The sequence below is a fragment of the Psittacula echo genome, assembly GCF_963264785.1.
Source record: "Psittacula echo genome assembly, chromosome: 9".
Lineage (NCBI taxonomy): Eukaryota > Metazoa > Chordata > Aves > Psittaciformes > Psittacidae > Psittacula > Psittacula echo.
In genome coordinates this window covers 15977763-15999913 of record NC_137745.1, presented here as the reverse complement: position 1 = coordinate 15999913, position 22151 = coordinate 15977763, and the positions used below count along the sequence as shown (strand labels likewise).

At 34.5% G+C, this 22151-nt stretch overlaps 1 protein-coding gene across 1 annotated transcript in view; it reads left to right on the top strand.

Annotated features, from left to right (window-relative positions):
• CACNA2D3 (calcium voltage-gated channel auxiliary subunit alpha2delta 3) overlaps positions 1-22151 on the top strand; it is a gene marked incomplete at its 5' end in the record, with an annotated part of 460819 nt that overhangs the window by 214516 nt on the left and 224152 nt on the right. Inside the window, 3 exons of the mRNA XM_080625495.1 lie at positions 3028-3102; positions 16838-16927; positions 21279-21392. Coding sequence (XP_080481621.1) covers positions 3028-3102; positions 16838-16927; positions 21279-21392 — 279 coding nt within the window. The remainder of the gene's footprint in view (positions 1-3027; positions 3103-16837; positions 16928-21278; positions 21393-22151) is intronic.

The following is a 22151-nucleotide window of genomic DNA, read 5'->3' as shown; positions in this document are numbered from 1 at the left end:
GAGGTCTCCAAGCAGCCTTCTCTTCTCCAGGCTGAACAGCCCCAACTTTCTCAGCCTATTTTCATACGGGAGGTGCTCCAGTCTCCTGATCATCCTCATGGCCCTCCTCTGGACTCGTTCCAGTGTCCTTTTTATGTTGAGAACAAAAAGGAATACAAAGTGTATACAATTAGCAAAGAGTATAAAAATTAATAGATCATTAAAAATGCACCCTTGCAAGATTTCAGACCATCAGAAGCTGCTATACCTTTTATAAAGGTTTTCTTTGCTATGCATTCATTTGTATCCTTATAGCAAAGGAAGAACTGCTAACAGATAGAATCCTTCCAGGTTATGCTTGTTATCCATAGAATACTGTTACATAAAAATACTTATTTACACACCTTGGTGTAATCCCGTTTCTTCTCCCGTGCATAGGAGATTACTTAAACTACTTTTTAATAGTAATAATCTCAAGTACAGATAGTGGCACAATTTGGCTAGGTTTCACAAGGTTGAATATCTGTGTTTTCTCATGTTCACAGTGACAGTTGAAAGTGCTTTGTCCACGTGTCATCTATGTAATTGTACCTTTTAGGTGAGAATGAACATTTTTATTCATCCTTTTTTGAAGTAGGTTGATTTTGGGGCTGCTAGGGGACTTCAAGCATGTCCTCTGTAAAAATGTGGACATCCTTTTTTCTATGTCACTGAATTAACAGTAAAGGTGTAGCAGGAAGCTGCTGAGAGTCTGTGGGTTATGGTGCAGCTAGCAGACATTCACATCTACACATCTGTGGGAAAAACCTAGTGATATGAGTTACTTAAAATAGTAGTTAAAGTAAATATTATAGAGATCTAAAAGACTGAAATCATGATATTTAGATGCGAGGTCTGATAGAGGAGGAAGTTGTTTCCTCTATTTGCTGGTGGTGATAGGCCTGGAAAAAAAAGTTGTGGTACTACTACAGCACTAGGAAATTCTGAGTTTGCTTGCATGCAGACGTTTGAAAGTGAGACTGTGACTGAGAAACAGGTAGATTTTGGTATCTTATTGCACGATGACCAATTACAGACACTGTGATTGGTATCATATAAAAAAAGTATCTTAATATAAATTCCAATGACAGCTACAGAAATTAAACCGAGAAGGCTTAACTGGAAGGTATATTTATTAATGAACATACTAGAAAAAACTGTGTGAAGACAGGAAAAGTCTTGGGAGTAGGGGCTGGTATACTGGTGTCTGTTATGGATTTTCAATTTTATTTTATTTTTATGATAGAATGGAATATAGTCTTGACTTAAGCCTATAATAAGAGATGCTGTGTAGTTTCGGCATTATTATTTTGCAATGACTGTCACGAGATAAATTGCAAAGCAATCCGAACAGGGGAAAGTACATAATTTATCAGATCAATTGACTGTTATGATATATGCACACAAGACACTGACTCTAAAGTGTTCCGGAAATCTTTGCCTAGTTTTTCTGTATTACCTTTTGAGCAGCAGACATATCCACAGATTCTTATATGTTGGAATAATATTGATGGGAATAAAATAATTAGGTAAGCATGCAAATCTGCTACAGAAATTATGTATAAATATCTTTTGATCATTTCTGTTTGTTTCTATGCAACTAACCAATTACTGTGTTGATGCTGATGTAAATTGTCTGTAAAACTAGCAATAGCAAGTGAAATTACTTACAGCTAAGGACTGAGCTTAGCATAGTGCCTCAAGAATAACTTGATGCAATTCAAATTAAACACTCTTCCCTATGTAACAGTAATTAAGTAATAATGAATGTGGTGAATTGTGCTCTGTTAAAAAGAAAGATGATGCCAAGTGTCCAAAGTGGACCAGTTTGCAGGGGTCCGTGGTTAGACCTCGTGCAGAGAAAGGAGTGGTGTTAAAGAAAGTAGAACAAATTCTGAGCTAGAGACAGACATAGTGAGAGCTTGCAGTCGCAGGGAACCTCGTCTAAGCAGTATTCTGTTGTGAGTCATGTAAGGCTTCTCTTTATTCCCACTGAGGTGGAGGGAGAAGAGAGTAAATGCATATATTAATCTTATGACATGTTTTTCATTATTATTTTTAGCTTGACTTAATGTGTTGTCTGTCTTTGTTTACTATGGACGTTCTGATTCAATAAATGCATATTAAAGGGTGAAAACACTTAAAGCATAAATGTGAAGGCCTTATAGTTTAATCTGTAATAATTTCTACAGTATATTTTTGAGAGGAGCAATTAAGCTAAAACTCTGGCTATACAACTAATTTAGACTGTTTGAAGGTACTTCTATATTAATTTGACCTGTGTTGAAAGGTTTTAAAGATTTAAACAAGTCCAATTTTCAATTAAGTGACTTGAGCATTCATGAGTCTGCAAGATCTACTGACTGCAGATGAGACTTAGGTTCTTCTAATACTTAAGATGCTTCTGAAAATAGGAATGGACTATCTAATTTACTTAGACCTTGCAAGATAAGCAGATAATTCCTTAAAGATCTGTCACATCTTCATTACTTAGTGTATAATGAGCTACTCTGCTTGACTGAAATTCCGACTGTTGTCAGACATGTCCAGGATTGATTGAAGCTTACAGACTTTTTGGCATAGTTATTCCACTATTAACCTTGCAAAATGTTAGCTGGTGCCTCAACTATTTGTCAAGACTTCTTTTATATATAGAAAAAAAATGGGAGCTGTGACTGTGATGTATCAAAAATGACCTCTTAATACTATCCAGATTTAAGCTTGCAGGATATTTGTGCCAGTTGGTGTATACAGTACCCATTAACTCCACTTGGATGTTGGCATCTATTCAATTAAGTGCTTCTTTTTAAAAGTATAAACCTCTGAAATGTTAAGAATCATGTAAAAGGAAAAAAAAAACCAAGCCACCCACATCCAGGTTTTAAAAATCAACCAAGTCCTTTTGGTCTTGCTTTATGTGCATGTTTCACTGTAGTTCTAAATCATTAAATTGTATCTTTCAAAGCTTTTAATTACATTTTTCATCATACTTTTTCTTTCTCTTTATAGTATAATGAAGAACTTCATTATGTAGAGCCATGTCTGAATGGAACATTAGTTCAAGCAGACAGAGCCAACAAAGAGGTAAGGAATCAAAGCAGCCACACAGCAAGGATAGGATGCAATGCGTAACAATGTGCTTAATGATCTTTTCCTAGTATAATGCATTCCATTATTAGAATTTATTAATTATTCTCCTTATGCCATTTCAAAGGAGTCTTATGTGTCTCAGTAGGAAGAAAAAGAAATCACTTCCTAATCAATTTGATTGAATAAATTTAATGGAAAAATACAGAAATCACTGAAAATATAGTTAATAAAAATTAGTAATTATTTTAAGTAAAATACTTCAGTTGCTTTTGATTGAACAATCATTATTTTACAAAAACTTACCAAGGAAGAGGTTGCATTCTTGACAAACTAATACTAAAGTTGAAACAAAACCTCAAACCAAATGAAAACAAATATAGTATGAATAAAAAAAATTGGCATTTAAAAGAGGTGTGTCAAAATATTACTGCATGCGTTCAAGAAAGTTCTGTGAAAGTGTTCACATTAAATCCTACTGGCATTCTTCAGAAAAAATATTAGTGATTTCAGTGATAGTTTTATTTGAAGGGAGATTACAATATGAAACTGCATCTTGAATTATAGCTTTTTTCCTGTCATCCAGTCGCAGTTGCTTTATGCAAGCATTACTCCATCACACTTCTTAGAAGGGTAAGGTAATATTGTTTATGCCATGTAAAATTATGAAATAAGATAGTTGAAAAGTCCAATGTTTCTTGTAGAGGGAAAGGCTTGTTAAAGTAAGCCACTTGTGTCATTATAGAACTTCTTTGCTAACACTTCCTCTGTTCTTAAAGTGACTTGCCCACCTGAGTCTTGCTTATGGCTGGAGAGGGCAGTAGTATTGTATCTTTCTTTAAATGTTTCTCTTTTTTTTTTTTTATTAACGGCAGATCCAGAAGAGTTGCAGGTCATCACTCTATTGTGCTGAACATTCAGTGTGATAATTCATTATTGCTAAAGAAGTCAGTGAGATCTTGCAGGAAGTAGACGATATAGCTCTGAAAACACACTTCTAAGTGTGTCAGTGCTAGGTCTTTTTATGTATACCAAGACAAAATGACTTTGATCTCATTATGATGTACTTTACTCCATTGTATTATTCACCTAAGCTCTTTGCGTTTAACCTACATATGCACCTATATTTTACAGGAATTATTTTTCATGGGCTGCTTACTTAATATACTTTCTCCACTGTTCTCCACTGTTGGTTTTTAGATTATCTAAATATCATTTGGTTACTGTGTGGAATGACATGAATTGTTCCTAATCATTTAGTGTTGAACACCCTTATTTGTGAGTTAACTGTGATGCAGTTTTCTAAATGAACACTTTATTGTGGGTGCATCTAATGAGCCATGTGAAAGCTGTGAAGGTTCTAGACGTAAAACTAAAGGTTCAAATATATTACCCAGATGTACTGTCTGGAATTAATCCTACTGTTAACCTTTCCATCACTCTCCAACTCATCAAAATGCAGATCACCATATACCCATATGCTACTTAATGTCATATTCATTTTAATTTAATTGATCAAAAAGTTTTTATGCCACCCAGTTGATGCTCAGATTTTATCAACAGTACTCAATTATTCAAAATAGTGAAGTACAATTTCATATTCTTCAGAGTAAGCATCAATATAATTTCTAGATAGCTATTTTATTTTTTTAATTTTATTTCTGGAATCACTTTGTGCTTTATTTTGCCTATAAATTGAAAAATATATCCAATGTTTCAGAGAATAATTAAATATGACCTGTTTCCTGTTATTCATATTATTGAGATAGTTATTGTTCTTTCCTTGAAAGGCCAGAACTAGAGAATAAACTTGACATAAAGTTTCTATACTGGCGAATTAGAGTAGGTGATAGACAGGTAATGTTTTAAAATATGTGGTATTGTTTCAGTTTATATGTGTATACATATGCCTGAATTTTTGGTAGTCCAGTGTAGGTCTGAAGATGTAATTGTATATTCCACCTGGAAATCTCTATTGTTTGTCATTTAGTGGCAAATGTTCTTGAAATGGAGGAAGAATGACCGCATCTGTTACAGCCAATGGAACCTCTATTAGCACCAAAATAAGTACAAGCATTTTAAAATGCATTAGAATGTTTTTCTTTAGGTAGCAAATATCTATTCCCATATGCTAACTTTAAACAGGGACAATTAGAAAATGCTGTAATGGTATTTCATATTGCTATAGTTTTCTCCATGTGTAAAGAGGAGATGTATGCTGATGATGGTTGCAGGGACTTGAATTTTTAACAGTTCACTCTACAACTCTTTTACATTGCTGTACGTACGCCTAAACTTATGAAGGACAGGTATTTCTTAATGAAGCATTTATTACCGAAAGCATGCATAAAACCAGTTTTACCAAGCTATAAATATATGCTGAGTAAACTGTAATTTATACCATTTTGGCAGACTCTCTTCCCTCTCCATGAGTCCCATTAAATGACCCTTAAAAAAACCCCCATCCTCTCCCCAATATACAGACACACACCCCAGTTCTTGCTAACTGCATCTTTCTAGGTTCATCTGACACCACATGTAGCAAATAAGCATAGTTCTTAGGAGAAGAGATAAGAAAGTACTTTTGAGATGTTTGACTGGACCTTTTTATCTCATGAGAAAAGCAGCTGTTTCAATAACTAAATAAAAATTGCTTTCACAGGATCAGTACCCCAGTCCACATTTGTCTTGGAACTATTTATTGAAGAACTACTTTGCTGCCTTTATATAAGGCTCAGATATTTTCACATGGAACCTTGCTACTCTGAGGATGTCACTTAAACATGCTGAATGTCTATCTTTGTATCGAGTCAGTGCCAGGGTCTCTAACAAAATGAAGAAATAGAAAATCTCAAAGATTAGGCTATCCTTATCACTTGCACTTCACCAGTAGTGAGCTAAAGGGTGAACCAGCTACTCAGCGGAATAAATAGGATTAAATTATACTAACTTGGGGCAGGTGGGCCAGCGTGGGACTTGAGGAGAGATCAAGTCCTCTTTTGGGGGGAAGAGTGTGGTGTTTGCTTCTGCTAAGAGAGTTCTCTTCTGCCAGCACAGATGCTGCCCTGCTCATCTTCACCCTTTGCAGAGCTGCAGCAGCAGCCAGCCTGGCTTTCCAAGATGCAGGAGTAAGTAAAATAGTTTGGTTTGCCACCCGCAGCAGTCTGCTGCCTCAGGCAGCTGGGCTGCAAGCCAGAGCTTATTCTCTTGCCATGCACAGCCTCTCTAGGTAAGATGAAACCTGGGAGCATCTTCAGGGAATGGAGCATAAGGAATTTTTTTTTTTTTTTGTAGGCTACAGGAAACTGCTTCAGCCATAGGGCTTATAGTAGCCTCGGAAATGAGTGCTTCTTAATGGTGTTGATGCTGTTGATTCAACGGGATTACTGGTAGCAAATGAACATGCTTTTTCATATTCAGGGATGGGTTGCAAAAATTCTCCTCTGTATTGCACAGGGAATGTAACAGGTTTCCTAAAACCAGACTTTCAGAAAATCCAATTAGTGCTGGTAGGAGGGGTGGGGTGGTGGGTGTTTAGAGAAGGCTGCCTGCTGTGTCTGGTTTACACATTTCTCCATTTCTCAATGAAACAGTGTGAATCTTGCTTTTTTTTTTTTTTTTTTTTTTTTTTTTTTTTTTTTTTTTTTAAATTTTTTTATTATTTTCCTACCTCCCAGCTCCTCCACAGCATCTCTTTGCGGAGGGAAACAGCACTATAAACAGTGTTAATTCCACACATTGGCTCTGGAGCACTTAACTGTTATTTTCTGGACCACAGTGTGGGAGCAACTTCCCGAAAAGAAAAAAACCCACTCTCATTAAACTATGAAAAATAATTTAAGGCACTGTAATGCTCTTATATCCATTCTGTGGTGACACTCTCCTTGGAGTAATGTGGCTCAGTTTTCTGTTTCAAGTGTCAGGAAAGATATTATACAGCTCACTGACCCACCCTCTACCATTTTTCTGTCTTTTCGTGTAGAAACATGGGCCTGACACTAGAGTAAATCTGTACAGAGTGCATACAGAGTAAGGAAGTTGCATTTCTCTTTGAAAGACAATCCAGTTATTATTGATGGAACTGCATTTGTTTCCTCTGCAATGTGCAATCTGTATTTTGGTTGCATCTTAAATCGTTATGTCCCCACCCCCATAGTTAATATTTTAGGGGTCTCTTCTCACAGCCATTTTAGTAAAGGGTGACAAGTTAGATTTACTTCTTAATATATGTGATATAGGAGCCCAAGTTAGCCATAGATTCTTGATCCTGCATTGTATGCTAAGTAAAGAGAACAGCACTGAGTACTTTTACCTTTGCAACTTTCACCTTCAATGCATGTTTTGAAGCTTGGCACAGATTTCATAGTGACTGGCATAGTGAAGAACTTTTGAATAAGCCTCATCACACCTGTAGGGGTTACTTGATCGAGGTCACTCCTTGATTAAAGCATTAATAACTATTTCTAGTGTATTATAGTAGATTTTAAAGGATATAGAAAGGTTTAATATAATTAAACATTTAACATATTCATGCACTTTTGTTATAGGAAAGGGATGAAAGTTGGAGAAAACAGGTTTTCAGCCCAGAAACTCCAGCATGTTGATCAAACAACACGCTTTTCTTTAAGCAAGAGGATACACTGAAAGAAGTGATGAGACTAAGCATCTAAACTTGTTCCCTGCCAGTTTCAAGAGCTGCAAAGTTACGCAGTCTTGAGTTGTAAATCTCTATTTTACTTTTTTTTTTTTTTTTTACTGCTAGCAAGAACCTATGACAGAGAGATATTAATGTAGCATGTTTAGAATTTCTGAAGGTTGTGATCAGGTATTTTTTCTTCTGCTAAATTCTTGGTTCTGTAAAAGTTTGCTATGTGTGGTTTTCAGAGTAGTAAGAGTCTAATTGCACCTTGAATTGCTGTCATATACAAATAGAGAAAGCATACTCCTTTTGAGAAAGTTATGGAATCAAGTCTGGTTTATATATTTATACAAGACAAATAACTTCAAATAGGACACTGATGTCAGTGGAGTAAATATATGTGCTACCAGTTTTACCAAGGTACAAGCTAGGTGTCCCAGTACTGTATTTCTTCCAACATACAGTATTTCTGCTTCCATTTTTAGAATAGAAGGATACACTGATCTGTTCTAAGACTAACTATAATTTCAGGTGATATGGCAGACATTCAGTTGCATCATTTATTTCTAAAATTTTTCATAGCCTAGAATTTGTCCTAAAATTTTTTGTGTTGGCACATACCCGCATTGAAGGTTCGGTTTAGATGTGTGGGGACACATTCTCAGAATGTTGTAAGCTATCTCTAATTTGCAAAACTTGCTTCAAGGTTTGTTTATCATAAAAATTAAATCTACAATTACATTGGGTAGTATAAATGAGGCTGAAATTAATCTCTGATCCTAAGTGTAGTTTAGCAATATAAAGTATGTAGCCTATATTTGAATTTCACCGGATGGATTTATAATTTGGCATTAGCATTAAACAGCTGCTACCTTGAAGTGTATCAATTTGCTATACACAAATTTAAAAAAGAGTGGGAAATAATTCAGACACTATTGGGTCACTGTCTGCACTTTCTCCACAAATTATAAACATGTGGAACTGCCTATTTTAATACTAGTTTTCTTGGGCCAAGAGGTTTTCATCTTTGAGAAACTCCATGTTACAATTTACCTACCCCAAAGGAATTGGCTGACAATCTGATTTAATGTAACCCCAGATTTAAAGTAACAATATTACAATTTACATTCCTCTTTTATATGTTGTTTTAATGTACTATATATGGGTTGAGGAGATTTCTCTGTAAATATTTCCAGATGAAATATATCATCTAGATGCACAGATAGGCACAGTAACTCCAAACTAAATCAAGAACTTACCCCTGTGTAAATTAGAATGACAAAAAATAGACAGATGTAGTGTATAACTTCAAATGAGTTTTATTTTTGTCAGCAATTACCAGAAATTAAATAACCAGAAGGCTGATTCAGCAACAAAGCTGAGTGAAATTGCCAATAAGACTGGTAAATGCAAATTCTGCATGTTGAATTTTATTTAAGCAAATTACTTAGGTATATATCTGTTCATCTCCAAAAAAGATTGTTGACTGCATTGCTTTGCTGTTAAAAATCATGAAGTCTCACTGAAATCTACCTTTTTTTATAATGGGCTAGCCATGCTAGACCCTCAAAACTTCCAACTAGCCCCAGACCACTGAAATTTAGTCTAAAGTTTTCTATTGCAGCCCCAGGCAACTAATTTACCTAAGAATTTGTTTTAAATCTGAATATATTCACTAGGGACTGTAGTGATAGGACAAGGGGTAATGGGTTAAAACTTAAACAGGAGAAGTTCAGATTGGATATAAGGAAAGAAGTTCTTTACTGTAATAGTGGTGAGGCACTGGAATGGGTTGCCCAGGGAAGTTGTGAATGCTCCATCCCTGGCAGTGTTCAAGGCCAGGCTGGACAGAGCCTTGGGTGACATGGTTTAGTGTGAGGTGTCCCTGCCCATGGCAGGGGGGTTGGAACTTCATGATCTTAAGGTCCTTTCCAACCCTGACTATTCTATGATGCTATATTGAGCCTTGAGCTTCTTGTTCAGCAAAATCCATTCTACTAACACAATGCGCGAGGGAGCACAAGCACTTGGGTAATCATCATCAGCAAGCTAACCTGCAATTGTCCTGGCTGTGAATTTTAAATAGGACTGTGCTTATACGCATTTTGCAGATGTGAATGAACATGTATCAACTGTTAGTACCTGAGGGCAAACTTCCCTGTGACACATCAGTAAACATCACTCTCCCACCTTACGCATATGCCTTCTGATTGTGGTTGGAGTTTTTTGTTTGTTTGTTTGTTTGTTTTTTAACTGCTTTATATGTTGATGTAGTTCATCTTCACAAATCTAATAAATCTTTGACAAATATGTCTCAATAACATTTGAATTTACAGCATTCGTGAATGAGTATTGGAACTAATACTAGAAATAGCAAAGACATTTAATAGCAAATGCAGTTTTCCAGAGTAACTGTATAAACTGCTGCATTTATCACTTGTGAACTGTTACTCCCCTCTTCGGAATCAGTAGAAACTGCTTTATTTTTGTATGCTAAGACTTGAATACATGGTCCTTGCAACCCCATCTAATTTAGGTATTCTTGTTTGTCATAAATGTTACCTTATTTTTAGCAATCACAAGTAAGAGATAATAAAATGTATCTGCACAGGGATAAAAATAAAACTTTGGTGATTGTAATAAAAATACTGAAAACTGTACAAATGGGAAGTCGGGTATAACTTAACTAATTAAAAATCCCTAAACTGGGGGGGGAGGGGGGAGAAGCTGGTTTAGCTAGGTAAGCAGGAAGAAGACAGGGATTTGATTTGGTCAGAAGTTTATAACAGTAAACTTGCTTCTAGTGTCCTTCCATCTTGTCAGTGGCAGAGAAACATAGTATAAAGGCAAACAGGTTTTCAGGTCTTCTAGAAAAAGGATCTCCTATAAGCCATAGCAAGCTGAATTTACTTGGTGGTGTATCTCTATTTGTGAGGCTTCAGGTGGTGTCCTCATGTTAAGATGGGTTAAAGCAGCTTGTGAAATCTTGTGTGCTAATTAAAACTTGAGACAAGCACACTCCCATTGTGATTAGCTTTGTCATGATGCTAGGGAAAAATCCATCAGTGAAATTCTGCGATTGTTTGCTATGGTAAAAGGAAGCTATACTGAAACATAAGTGTAAGATATTAATGATTATCTGCCAGCTGATTAAGATTATTATTATGCCAGCAATAATGATTAATGATTAGCTGCCAGCTTGTCTGCTCTTATTTGTATATGTCTGAGATGGCATGGTTGTTACAGCACTTACCTGGTGTTTGAGAATTGGAACTCAGTTCTCTGCTTTAATACATCATTACTTGCTTTCAGATAGGTTTGTTTCCTCAGATGTCAAATGAAGATAGCATACTTTTATCTTCTCCTTTCTTGTTTGCTAGGAGTGTGACCATGTTCTGTTCACTTCCAGGATGTAAAAATTTGACCTCTTGTGATTATAAATAGAAGTCAGCTTTTATAATCTTGGAGGATAAACCTTGTGAAGCCATTAGAATAGCCTGTATAATGACAGACCAGTAAAAAGAGATGCTAGAAGTGCCTCCAAATTAGTAAATTATTCTTCAGCTTTACTCTGGGCTAGATAAACCAGTGCATTGTTTTTGACATGGGAGCTTCTGCCATGAAGGAAAAATTAGGTTTTGAATTTTCTGGCCTTCATCTCAGAAAAGTTTTTGAATTGCCTGCAGTGTCCTAAAACTAGGGAAAGAGCATCTTATTCTTGCCTGTATTCAGATAGCCCACTCTATGTCCCTATGTTCCAAACAATTAAAAAGTGCTCTGAATCTTTGCAAAGTCATACGTTACCTCCCAAGCACAGATTTGTATATTTGTTGAAATAAAGTACTTGGATTATTGAAATTTATTAGCTGTTTAACCCTAATAAGTCAAAAGTAAGAGTTTGAAAAAAGAATTAACGGAAATACAACTCATTATAATGTTTTGCCAGAAAATTTTATCTTAATGCCTGAAGTCTGAAAATTTAATGTAATCATCTAACCAAGTATGGTTTAAAGTTCCTGTAATTGTTGATTAAGCTTTGAGGCTAGAAAAGCCTGAGTGTACCAAAAAACCACTTTCGATAGTCTCATTAAAGAGAAACTCCAAGTTCAAGTAGAATAAATGGTTATAAATTTATCATCTTGTTTAGTTATGCCAAAGCCAAATGCAACAGTGGTGTGATTTTAATATTCTATATAACTGTTCTGTGAAGCATAGAATATGAAGACCCTGAAAAATCATTTTATGCTCCTCCTCATTTAATTTCTAAAATAGTCCAAATCAAGTTAGGCTGCCTGAAGCAGAAATGGGCATCTGAATATTATTTGGAACAACAGTGTCAGTATACCCTGTTGTTCTTCAAATAGGCATATTTGTAACTATACCTAGAACAAGAACCCATTTCCTGATTCCAGGGCCATCAAATATATTTGTTGGTTTGTCTCTGGTTTAGAGGGTTCTAACAAACTTTATACAGTTTTAAAAGGAAAGCAGAGAACCTTTTTGATTTGCATACATGGGTTTTTATCAGATGCTAGGATGGCTGTGACTTTCTGGTTTTGTCAGTGGATAGTGTTTATAAACAGACAAAATTAGCATCATGCAAGGATACAGGACCAAGTGTATGTGTTGCTGATGTTCTGGTTTTTGAAATCATGTAGATACATGCACAGGCCTTGTCCTAGCTGACATGCACAAGTGGAATTGTATCATCACTCTCTTCAGCTCATGTTTTTCATCCGCTTCCAAATGGATCATGGACACCTCCACAACTGAACACATCTATAATAAGGCACTGTAATAAGGCATAACTTCTCCTGTTGAGTTCTGGCCCTATAATTTTGTAATCAGACATCAGAAATTGATTGTCTTAATTGTGTGCTTAATTTGCATTCAGAATTACCAAGATTATGCATGTCAATTAGGTATTTGAGTCCACAATTAGATATCGCACATTTTGGTAATTGCACATGGAAATTAGACATATGATTGCATGTGGATGTTTTTGCACACAGTTGGATAGCTATCCTATTCAAAGTTGAGAAAATTCAGATATTAATCATTAAGGGCTCCAATAGGACAGTAGAGAAAGGTGAGATGAACCAATATTATTTCTTATGCAGTTTAATAAAAGGAGCTATTTAAGATGTAAAGATTAAAAGATACTTTTTGACTCAATTAAAAGCAGGGGACTCCTGCTTTCTGGGATCTGTTGGATTTCTGAGAGTTACTGAAAGTAGAATTAGAGTATCTGTTATCTCATTCCAAAATCACTTTTCTTTAATTCCAAAATTCATTTTTCTTTAAATGGATGTTTCATTGCTTAAGGTTCTGCCCTGAAAGATTTTCACCACTAGAAGGGTTGAAATATACTTTTCTGTTTTGCAGTGTTTTTGTAAGGGACGAGTTTATTCAGTGGCAGTTGGACACACGTGTGGGCAAGTTGCAAAGAAATATTGAGAGGCATACTAGTTTGAAATTTTGGATTTCTCATATGCAAGAATACAATGCTTTTAAAAATGTCTTTTCCATTAAGAAAGAAGGCACTGTAGCATGACATGGCTGTACTGACTAGAGATGTGAAATAAGAAAAAATAAGTGTTTGGAGATTTGTATTTTTTTCTGATAAATTTGCCTTAAACCGGCAGCATGACAGATTATAGTTGTGTTAATAGTGTGTCCTTTCAGTCAGAATAAGGTACCACTCTCCAAGAGGGTAAAGAAAAAGCCAACAGTCTCTGAGGAAGTGCAACAGTACATTTTTATTGTTGAATGAAAACAGCCTCAGCTACATGTAAAGTGAACAGTCTGAGGAAGCTATTCTTTGTTCTACCTGTAAAATTAATCATGGTTTCTTTGGCATGGTTCCAGTTAATGCCACACATCCAGGGCATCTGGTATGATAAAAAGGGAAACAAAGAAATTTGTATGTTGGTATGTGATTTTTCTAGTAGACATACAAAGTGCTGAAATTCTCAAAAAAACAAAGGCAAGACTGAGAACGGACTTGGTTTAAAAAACAAATTAAACCCCCCATAAACCTCCTTCAGACAAACAAAGACCAAACCACGCATGCATTTTAATTATTTAACCCTTTTGCAGAATCGCCTTGTAGCATCTGTTCACTCTGAAGCCTGGAGGCAGAAAACACTGATTTGTTAAAATTCATAGTGCATGAAATCAATTTTTAACACTTTTACTATTTTGTATCTAACAAATGTCCTTACATTTCTTCGTATATCAACAGTATAATTTTCAGAACTTGTGTATATATTGCTCTGGCAAGAGAAAATATTTGGTCTCCTCACAGATCATGTAAACTGAATTCTACGCTAGAGATAATACCGTTTACTAGTAATTTTTGGTAATTCCTTTATGCTGTATGTTCATAGTTGATAATGTATATTCATTGTAATAAATATTCCACAGTGCTTGTTTCCCAAATATCAGAGATTTTATAAACTACTGTGGTTTTTTAATACCAAAAATAATTCTAGTTTAATTATGAAACAATAATGTATTCCAAAGGGAAATAATGATTTGTATTAAATATTTATTTAAGCATATCTGATTTATGAAAAGGTAATTAGAAACTTATTTCCAGTACAAAAGTTTGGCTTTATCAATTTTCAGAGAATCCTGTTTCGGGATGAAATCCCTGTGTTTAGGGGAAGCATCTGTGATAACTCTAAACTAACATTAGTTCCATGTATTTGGGAGAGATGGGCTGTGAACAGGTTTTCAGCAGCCTCAAAATGTCTGATCAACACAATATTGATGTTATGAAATAATTTTTGATATTGATGAAACAATAGTAAACTGCTTGTTTTTCATATTTTTAAATGTTAACAGCAATTTTAAGAAATATCAGCTGTGTGTAGAACTGTTTTAGCTAAGATGTTTCCTGGAAAATTTTATAAACATGATGTATTTGAGGTTGTGAAGAATCCCAATGAACAATTTTAAATTCATATGAATTCTACAAATTTCATGAAAAACAGTTGTATTTTCTGGGTTTCTGAAAAGGTTTAATGACTGTAACAGTCTTGTGCTTCTGTCAATTCTTCTGTATACAGACTGATGGCAGTGTGTATTAAAGTCACCCTGGGTACTGAAGTCAGTAGGCTCTGAATCTGCCTGTTAGTTATTGTGTTTTGAAATAGCTATGCAAAGCATGCTGCAGTGTGCTGCTCACAGCTGATGAAGTAACTATTGTTTGGGAAACTCCTATCTTTGCACTGCCACTCTCGATTTCCAGGCCACATTAGTTGAAGTCAAGAATATGCTTATGTGGCTTTTGTTCAGTTTGGTCCTAAATTTCAGAGATACATTGAAATGACAAATTGAATCCAGAATAGTAAAAGATCAATGCATTTTTGAATATTTGGGTATTTTGTATTCATTCTTTTCTTTATTACTTGTTATCAACATAAGAGGCACTGGGACGGTAGTATTTCAATTCTACAATACTTATACACATATATATACTAATACAACACTTATAATAATGATTTAATACCAATAAGCTGATAAATAGAATTTTTTTATCTCTTAATAACCTGTTGAAGTAACTCTTTTATGCAGTTGTGGAGACTGAAATAACGCTTCACAAAAGCACTGCCTTCATTGCTATTTCCCTCCACATGTGTTTCATTTTCTTCTTACAAATATTATATTTTAAAATTTATTTAAAACAGCAATTGCTAGTACTATGGAGATATCGACTAGTATTTACTTAAGTTAGCTATGTTTAAGTTGGGGGAAAAAAAGAACCATTCTGCAGTGTAGCCATATGGGCATTTATGCTATCCCTGTTTATTGAGACAAACAAGACGGTGCCTTTTGGCTGTTCCAAGTATTAAGCTGCAATGAACCACATTTACTAGGTCACTATGAAGTAATTATTTTGAAAAAGTAGCCTTTTTTTTGTGACTTCAGAGTTGCCTAGAGGCTAGGATGTAAATTTTCCTGTTTCAACTTACTGAAATTTCAAAATGAAATATGAACTTCTCTGCCTTCCAGTGTACTGCTGTTTGTTGATGTTGCATAGAGAATCTATGGACAGCATGGTTCGTGTTACTGGTTTTAATGATATATTGCTCCTTCTTATAAAGCTAAGAGAATTTTTCTCCTCTGAATGTTATATTTTTGGAAAGTATTGCTAACATTGTTTTAAAAATGTGCTACTTAATGCTTCATAGCTTACATTTTCTCTAAAAAATTGCAATTTAATGTAAATAGGCTATATTGGGGTACACTTTTGTTGAGTACAGAATTTGTGAAATTTTTCAAAATTCTGACATATCCAGAGAAATAATGTGTGTTTAGAAAGAGGAAAATACAGGATTAATTCTGACTTGATAACCTCTAAGAACTGCTTGTTATAAAATTTTACCTATGCTCCTGGCCAGCAATGTTGGCAGTGCATAATTAATGAGCCATTTAAAACTGCAAAAATCATATTTAAGTACAGCTACAACATAAAATGAAGATAGTCACATATTACTACCAAGTGATTAGCCCTATTGTCTTGTGAAGAGTAGCTCTTTATCAGTCTAAATATTATATTGACTTGATAAACTGCATTTAAACTACAATTGACTAATTGTTTTTTGACTCAAGGTTTTACCATCTTTTAGGGAGATATCATAACAAAAAGTAGAATCTCAGTGCTAAATTTCAGGAAGGATTAGTTTTCAGGATCTGCTAGTTAATAAAACCTCAAAGCTGAATAGTTAGACATAATGTAGAAGTTACTATGTGAAGTGAAAAGAAGATATGGATATCCCTAAATAGAAATAAAAAAAACCCCCAAAACAACAAAAACCAAAATAAAACTATTTGATTGAATAAGTAGCCAAAAACATATCTTGTGACACCTTTGCATTATTATTGTTCTAACAAATCTTCAGGTTACTGTGACTTCATAAAAGTCAAGATTAACCAGTAATTACTTTGACTTATGAATTAGTGCATGCAGTCATTTAAGCTTAAGAAGTGGGTCTAAAGAAGAATTCAGAAATCCTTAATTGTTGATATTAACATGTATGTTGTAACAATAAACAGACAAATAAAACTTTCTTGTTCATGTTTCAGCATTTCAGGGAACACCTTGACAAACTTTTTGCAAAAGGAATTGGAATGCTGGACATTGCTTTAAATGAAGCTTTCAACATGCTCAATGAAGTAAGTTAATGCTTTTCAGATTTATGCTGCTGACACCTTTTTTGCTGCTGACACCTTTTTTGCTGTTTAGCAATTACCGTCAATCTTAAATCTTATATAAATCTTCATCAATTATAACTCACTCAAAAATGCGATGATAGTACAATATTATCTATAGACAATTCTATATAATCTATGTGATGAAAGATAAACAAATTTACATTTTTATACGTATGCATTTTATGTTAGCTTATTTTGTGTCTGTATTTACAGTATACACCTACGCATGCATGTGTACATTGAATAAGGTTTATTTCAGTAACTGTTCTAGGTGTTAGAAAACTAGGGAACATGAAAATTTCATGGTTTAGATTTTTGTTTTTTTCTTTGGAAGTGCTAATGTTTTAGGAATGATAGGAATTTCTATATGCATAAACATTTTGTGAATACCCGCTGGTATTAGTAATGAATTTATTTTTTATTGGTTTGACTTCTGGCATGACAATTAACATGTCTTATAGTGTATCTAAAATAAGTTATGTGAACACATGTCTGTAATACTTTAAGATAGAGGGAGAAATGTAAAACTTTGTGTAACCAGTTCAGAGGTGTTGATATTATTTTAACTATATATCTGCCAAAACCATGAGGTCAACTTTCATATAACATTCTTGGGAATAATGTCTATAAACAGGAATGCAGTCTCTAGAAGATAAACATCATGATCATAGAGGTAATCTAGTGCAGGGCATCTAGTTTCCATCCCAAACTTCAAATAAAATCAGTGTATCGTTCTTGGTTGTCCACAAAAGAATATTTTAATTAAAATCAGATCCATTTTCTTTGACTGAAATGCTTTTCCTCACAATATGCACATCAATCTTTGTGGTTATCATAAAATGATTTTATGTAGTGTATTTCAGAGAGATTTTTTGTCATTTTTTTTGCAAAGGTAACATATATTTTCATGCTATATAATCCAGGAAAGGGCAATCTTAGCAATATTTTGATACAGCTGACTATTCCCTTTCTTGGGAATGTATATTGGAACAAGCAAGGAAAGAAATGAGAAAAGCGAACAACAGTAGTAATATAAAAGAGTTAGTACAATGAAAATAAAATGCACCATCAAATATTTCTCATGATATTATGAATGAAAACACTAGGTAGTGTGGTAGTACCCTCCTGGTCCTTTTCTTTTTCAACTAGCCTTCCAAATCTGTGTAAACTAGAAAAAACCCCTCATTTCAGACAGTGATCAAGACAATCTGAGATTAGATTTTTCTGCTTTCTTTTAAAATCAGTGAGGCAGCTGAAGTTATAATGATGAATGTGGTATGAAAAAAATCTCATTAGATAAACTGATAGTTTTGGGAATAAAGGGAACTGACATCCCATGCACTGAACTGTACCTATGTTGAATAAGTCTTTTGATCTGTAGGGTCATGCTGGATCATGCTACATATATGTTCAGATCTATTCAAGGTGGATTAATAACTGTTTTTGGTTTTGTTTTTAATAAAAAGCAGTGTGATAGCTTCAAGCCTTTCTCCGTATACACTTCCAGAATTGACAGCATAAAAATCTTTTCCATTATATACAGGCATGTCAGCAAAGTCTCTGGGAGCTTCTATTAAATAGTCTAGGCCAGAGAAAAAGCTACTTAAAAGAGTACAGATAACCATTTTCCACTTAACCTACATGATGTGACCTCTATGTGCCAGAAATCTATTCTTGTGAATTATAGGTTAGCTATGGATGTCTTGTCTACGTTAAAAACAAAAAAAGAGGAGGTGGGGGAGGAGGAGGAAAAAAAGAAAAGGCTTTGTGTTACACAAATAGTCTATTAATATTCTGGCTGGATTTAAAATGGTTCAGGGGTTATACTAATTCAACTTATTTAATTTTGCCGTGCAATTACCCTTCGGTATTTGCCTAGGTTGTTAAGACTTGATGATTTTTGATACTGATATCTTTGAAAAGCAAGTTTAAAAATCTGCTTCCAAATTTTTCCCAATCATCAATATATGCAGTGTTCATTATACAGCATAAGAATATAGGAAGTGCTTGGTACAGTAGTTAGGCACCTACTATGTCATGTGACAACTGCAATTATCTCTTTTAGTGACAAACGCAGTCTTTGCAGTGATTACCTTTAAAAAAAATCATAGCCAATTAAATAAAATTCTGTGACATTTCAAAGACTGTTAATCACAACCAAATGCTGTAAATGTCAGGATGCATTGAAATTTTTGCCGCTAACTGATGAATCACTGAGTTAATTGTAGTTCATCATAAGGCCCTTGTCATTGTTATTATTATGGAAAACACTTTCATCACTCTTGCTATTCAATAAAATTAAAGTTCTAGACAAATATGAGAAGATATTACTCATGAAAGCTTTTGATTTTAATATCATTCTTCAAAATATTCAAACAAATAACTATGCAGAATAATGCAGATGCATACAGAGTGGTGTTTTAAAATAAAGATATGAAGGCATTCCCCCTTCTTTTGTTTCCCTTTGAAAGAGACAAGGTATATTAAAATATGTTGTCCATATACAGAATATATCCCTCTACGAAGTAAATTCACCTTTATGAGTGAATATTGTATCTAAGACCTTACTAATGAAGGAATCCCACTTTAACAATTTTCGTTCTGGTTTAAGATTGGAGAAACTGTCATGACTGAAGAAGTTAAAGGCTAGACTATCTTGCAGGTATCACAGATAAGTTTTCATACAGGCAGTGACCAGAATATGGCTAAGACTGTGAACTCACATAACTTTCCCTGTAACATGTTTCTGTTACTGTTTGCTGATGTTTCTGTTTGATCAAAAGGAAGCTGATCTGGAGGAGAGGTGCAAATGGTAGAAGTAATCGTTGAATGACATTTATGGATGTGATTACTCAGATATAGAAATGTGAAGGCACAAGAAAAGGTGACAGAGCACTATTGGAAGCTACCATCCACTCCCTTTCCTAACTGCAGGCATGACTACAGAGGTGACATTTTTAGAAGTCAAGAACTTTTTCTAGAAAAAAGGCTTTTAGAGTTTTCAGAAGAACAGCGAATGTATAAGGGTGAGTAGACAGTAGAAAGCTTAAAGACACAGCAGTTGATAGGGCAAATCAAACGAGAATACTCCAAATTATTTCTTTATTTTTTAATCCAGAAGCAGGTAGAGTCCCTGCAAGGTAATTCACCTTTAAGCTTAAATACTGCTTCTCAAATGAGACTACTCTTTTTAGGGTGGGGTTCATTACAGGTCGGCTGGTGAGGTGGGACTTGGCTTTCTTAGTACCAAGAGAAAGGTGATAGGATGAGGCCTTGTCTTGTCTCAAAGTTGGTAATGTGCCTGAAAACTAGGAACATCAGAAGAGAACAAAAGGAGATTGTTCATTCATTAGCTTGAATTCAAATGGTAGCCCAGTCTGTAAAGAGTTGTGTGTAATGCTCCAGTTTATTGATCTTTTTGCAGGTTTTTTGCAGAGTAATTAAAACTCAAATAATTTCCCAACTTTGCTTTTCTTTTGTAAAAAGCTGGATGTTTCTCCTAAGTTCCTTGAATATATAAAATCATGAATGGACAAGTGAGGACCTATTCTGCTATATAGAGACACATGGATTCAAAATTAAGGCACCAATTCCAGAATCAAGAGATCAAAGCTTATTTTATGACTCAGTTCAATTTGACCAGGAGAAAATCCTAAAGGATATGTTGATTGCTGCCTAAGTACCTGTGCTCAAGTACTGCTGTTCAGCAGCTTCTCAATTACTTATGTGCATTCATTTTGTGTAATAGGAGAATCTGAGAATACATAAATATGAACTTGGTTCTCCCAGATAAACATTTTATGAAAAATAACATATGGAATGTAATCCTGAGTGAATATGAATGCCAGATGAATAGTCATATGTCTCTGTATAAGTAGTGTATCTTCTGTATTTTGCAGTAAAATTGTCCATCACTCATTTCTTCTTTTTGTTCTCTTAAAATTATATTTAAATCAAAGCAAAACTTAAAAATCAAAGCAACTATGTAGATGCATCAATATAAATCATGTATCTAAACCAGAGGAATACACTTTTAATTTTGGGAAGTACTGTATTTTATGTATATTTCTCATTTTTCAAGTGGACAAAATGGAGATACTTAACAAATCACGATTCTGTTACTGAATTGTAACTTCAGTTGTGTAAGAACATAATATCTATGATAAAATGTTTTCAACCTAAGACTTTTTCTCCTACTTCTAAGCATGGTAGAAGAGCAACATTTGGCAAGATCCATGTTTATCCACAGTAATCCTTTATATCTTCACCTAACAGGAATGTGCTGTAACTAAAAGATTGTTTCTTTTCACAGTTCAATCACACGGGACAAGGAAGTATTTGCAGCCAAGCCATAATGTTGATTACTGATGGAGCTGTGGACACATATGATACAATATTTGCGAAATATAATTGGCCAGACAGAAAAGTAAGTGGCACCTCTATTTGATAGAGAACCCAAAGCTTCATATCCATATAAAGTGTATGCCTCTTGAAAAGTCAGTAACAGTCTTTCTAATCATCTAGAAGTGATTTTTGATAACTGGATGTTTCGTTAATGACAGAAATGATGCTTATGTCATATTGCTTAAGGATAGAGATGGCATTTTACTGTAGTAATGAATTTAGGATAATAAGATATTAAGGAAACATTTCCCTCCAGGGTACATTTTTGGCCATTATATAATGCTTCCCCTGCAAGATGTCATTAAACATGAAAAAAACTTTTCTTTCTCCCAAAATACTCATTAATAATTCAGTGGCTTTTTGACTCTAAAGAGGGGTAAGTATGGTGGACACTGAATGATTTTCTATGGCGGGATGTGCTACATCTGATCGTTCTCAGTATTTTTAATTTCTATGTTTGTCAAAGTGAGGGGTAGAGTGGGCAATTGGTGAGATTTTATTAAACATTTTTTTGATTCTATCAATCTGCATGAAGTAATTTCCCCAGAATTAAATTACCTTGTTATATAACACATAGATATTATACAGTAGTGCAAAAATGCCTTGAAAATTCTCTGGTGAGAAAGCCCTAGTAGGCCTTATGTGTGGATGTGAAATATTTTCTTTCTATACTTTTTATCTTCCACTAAAGCAAGTTTTGGGACTGTTTTAGGATATTTTCGTAGTTTGAGATTCCTGCCTATAGAAGAAACAACCTCACTCAGTTCAACATGAGCAAGTA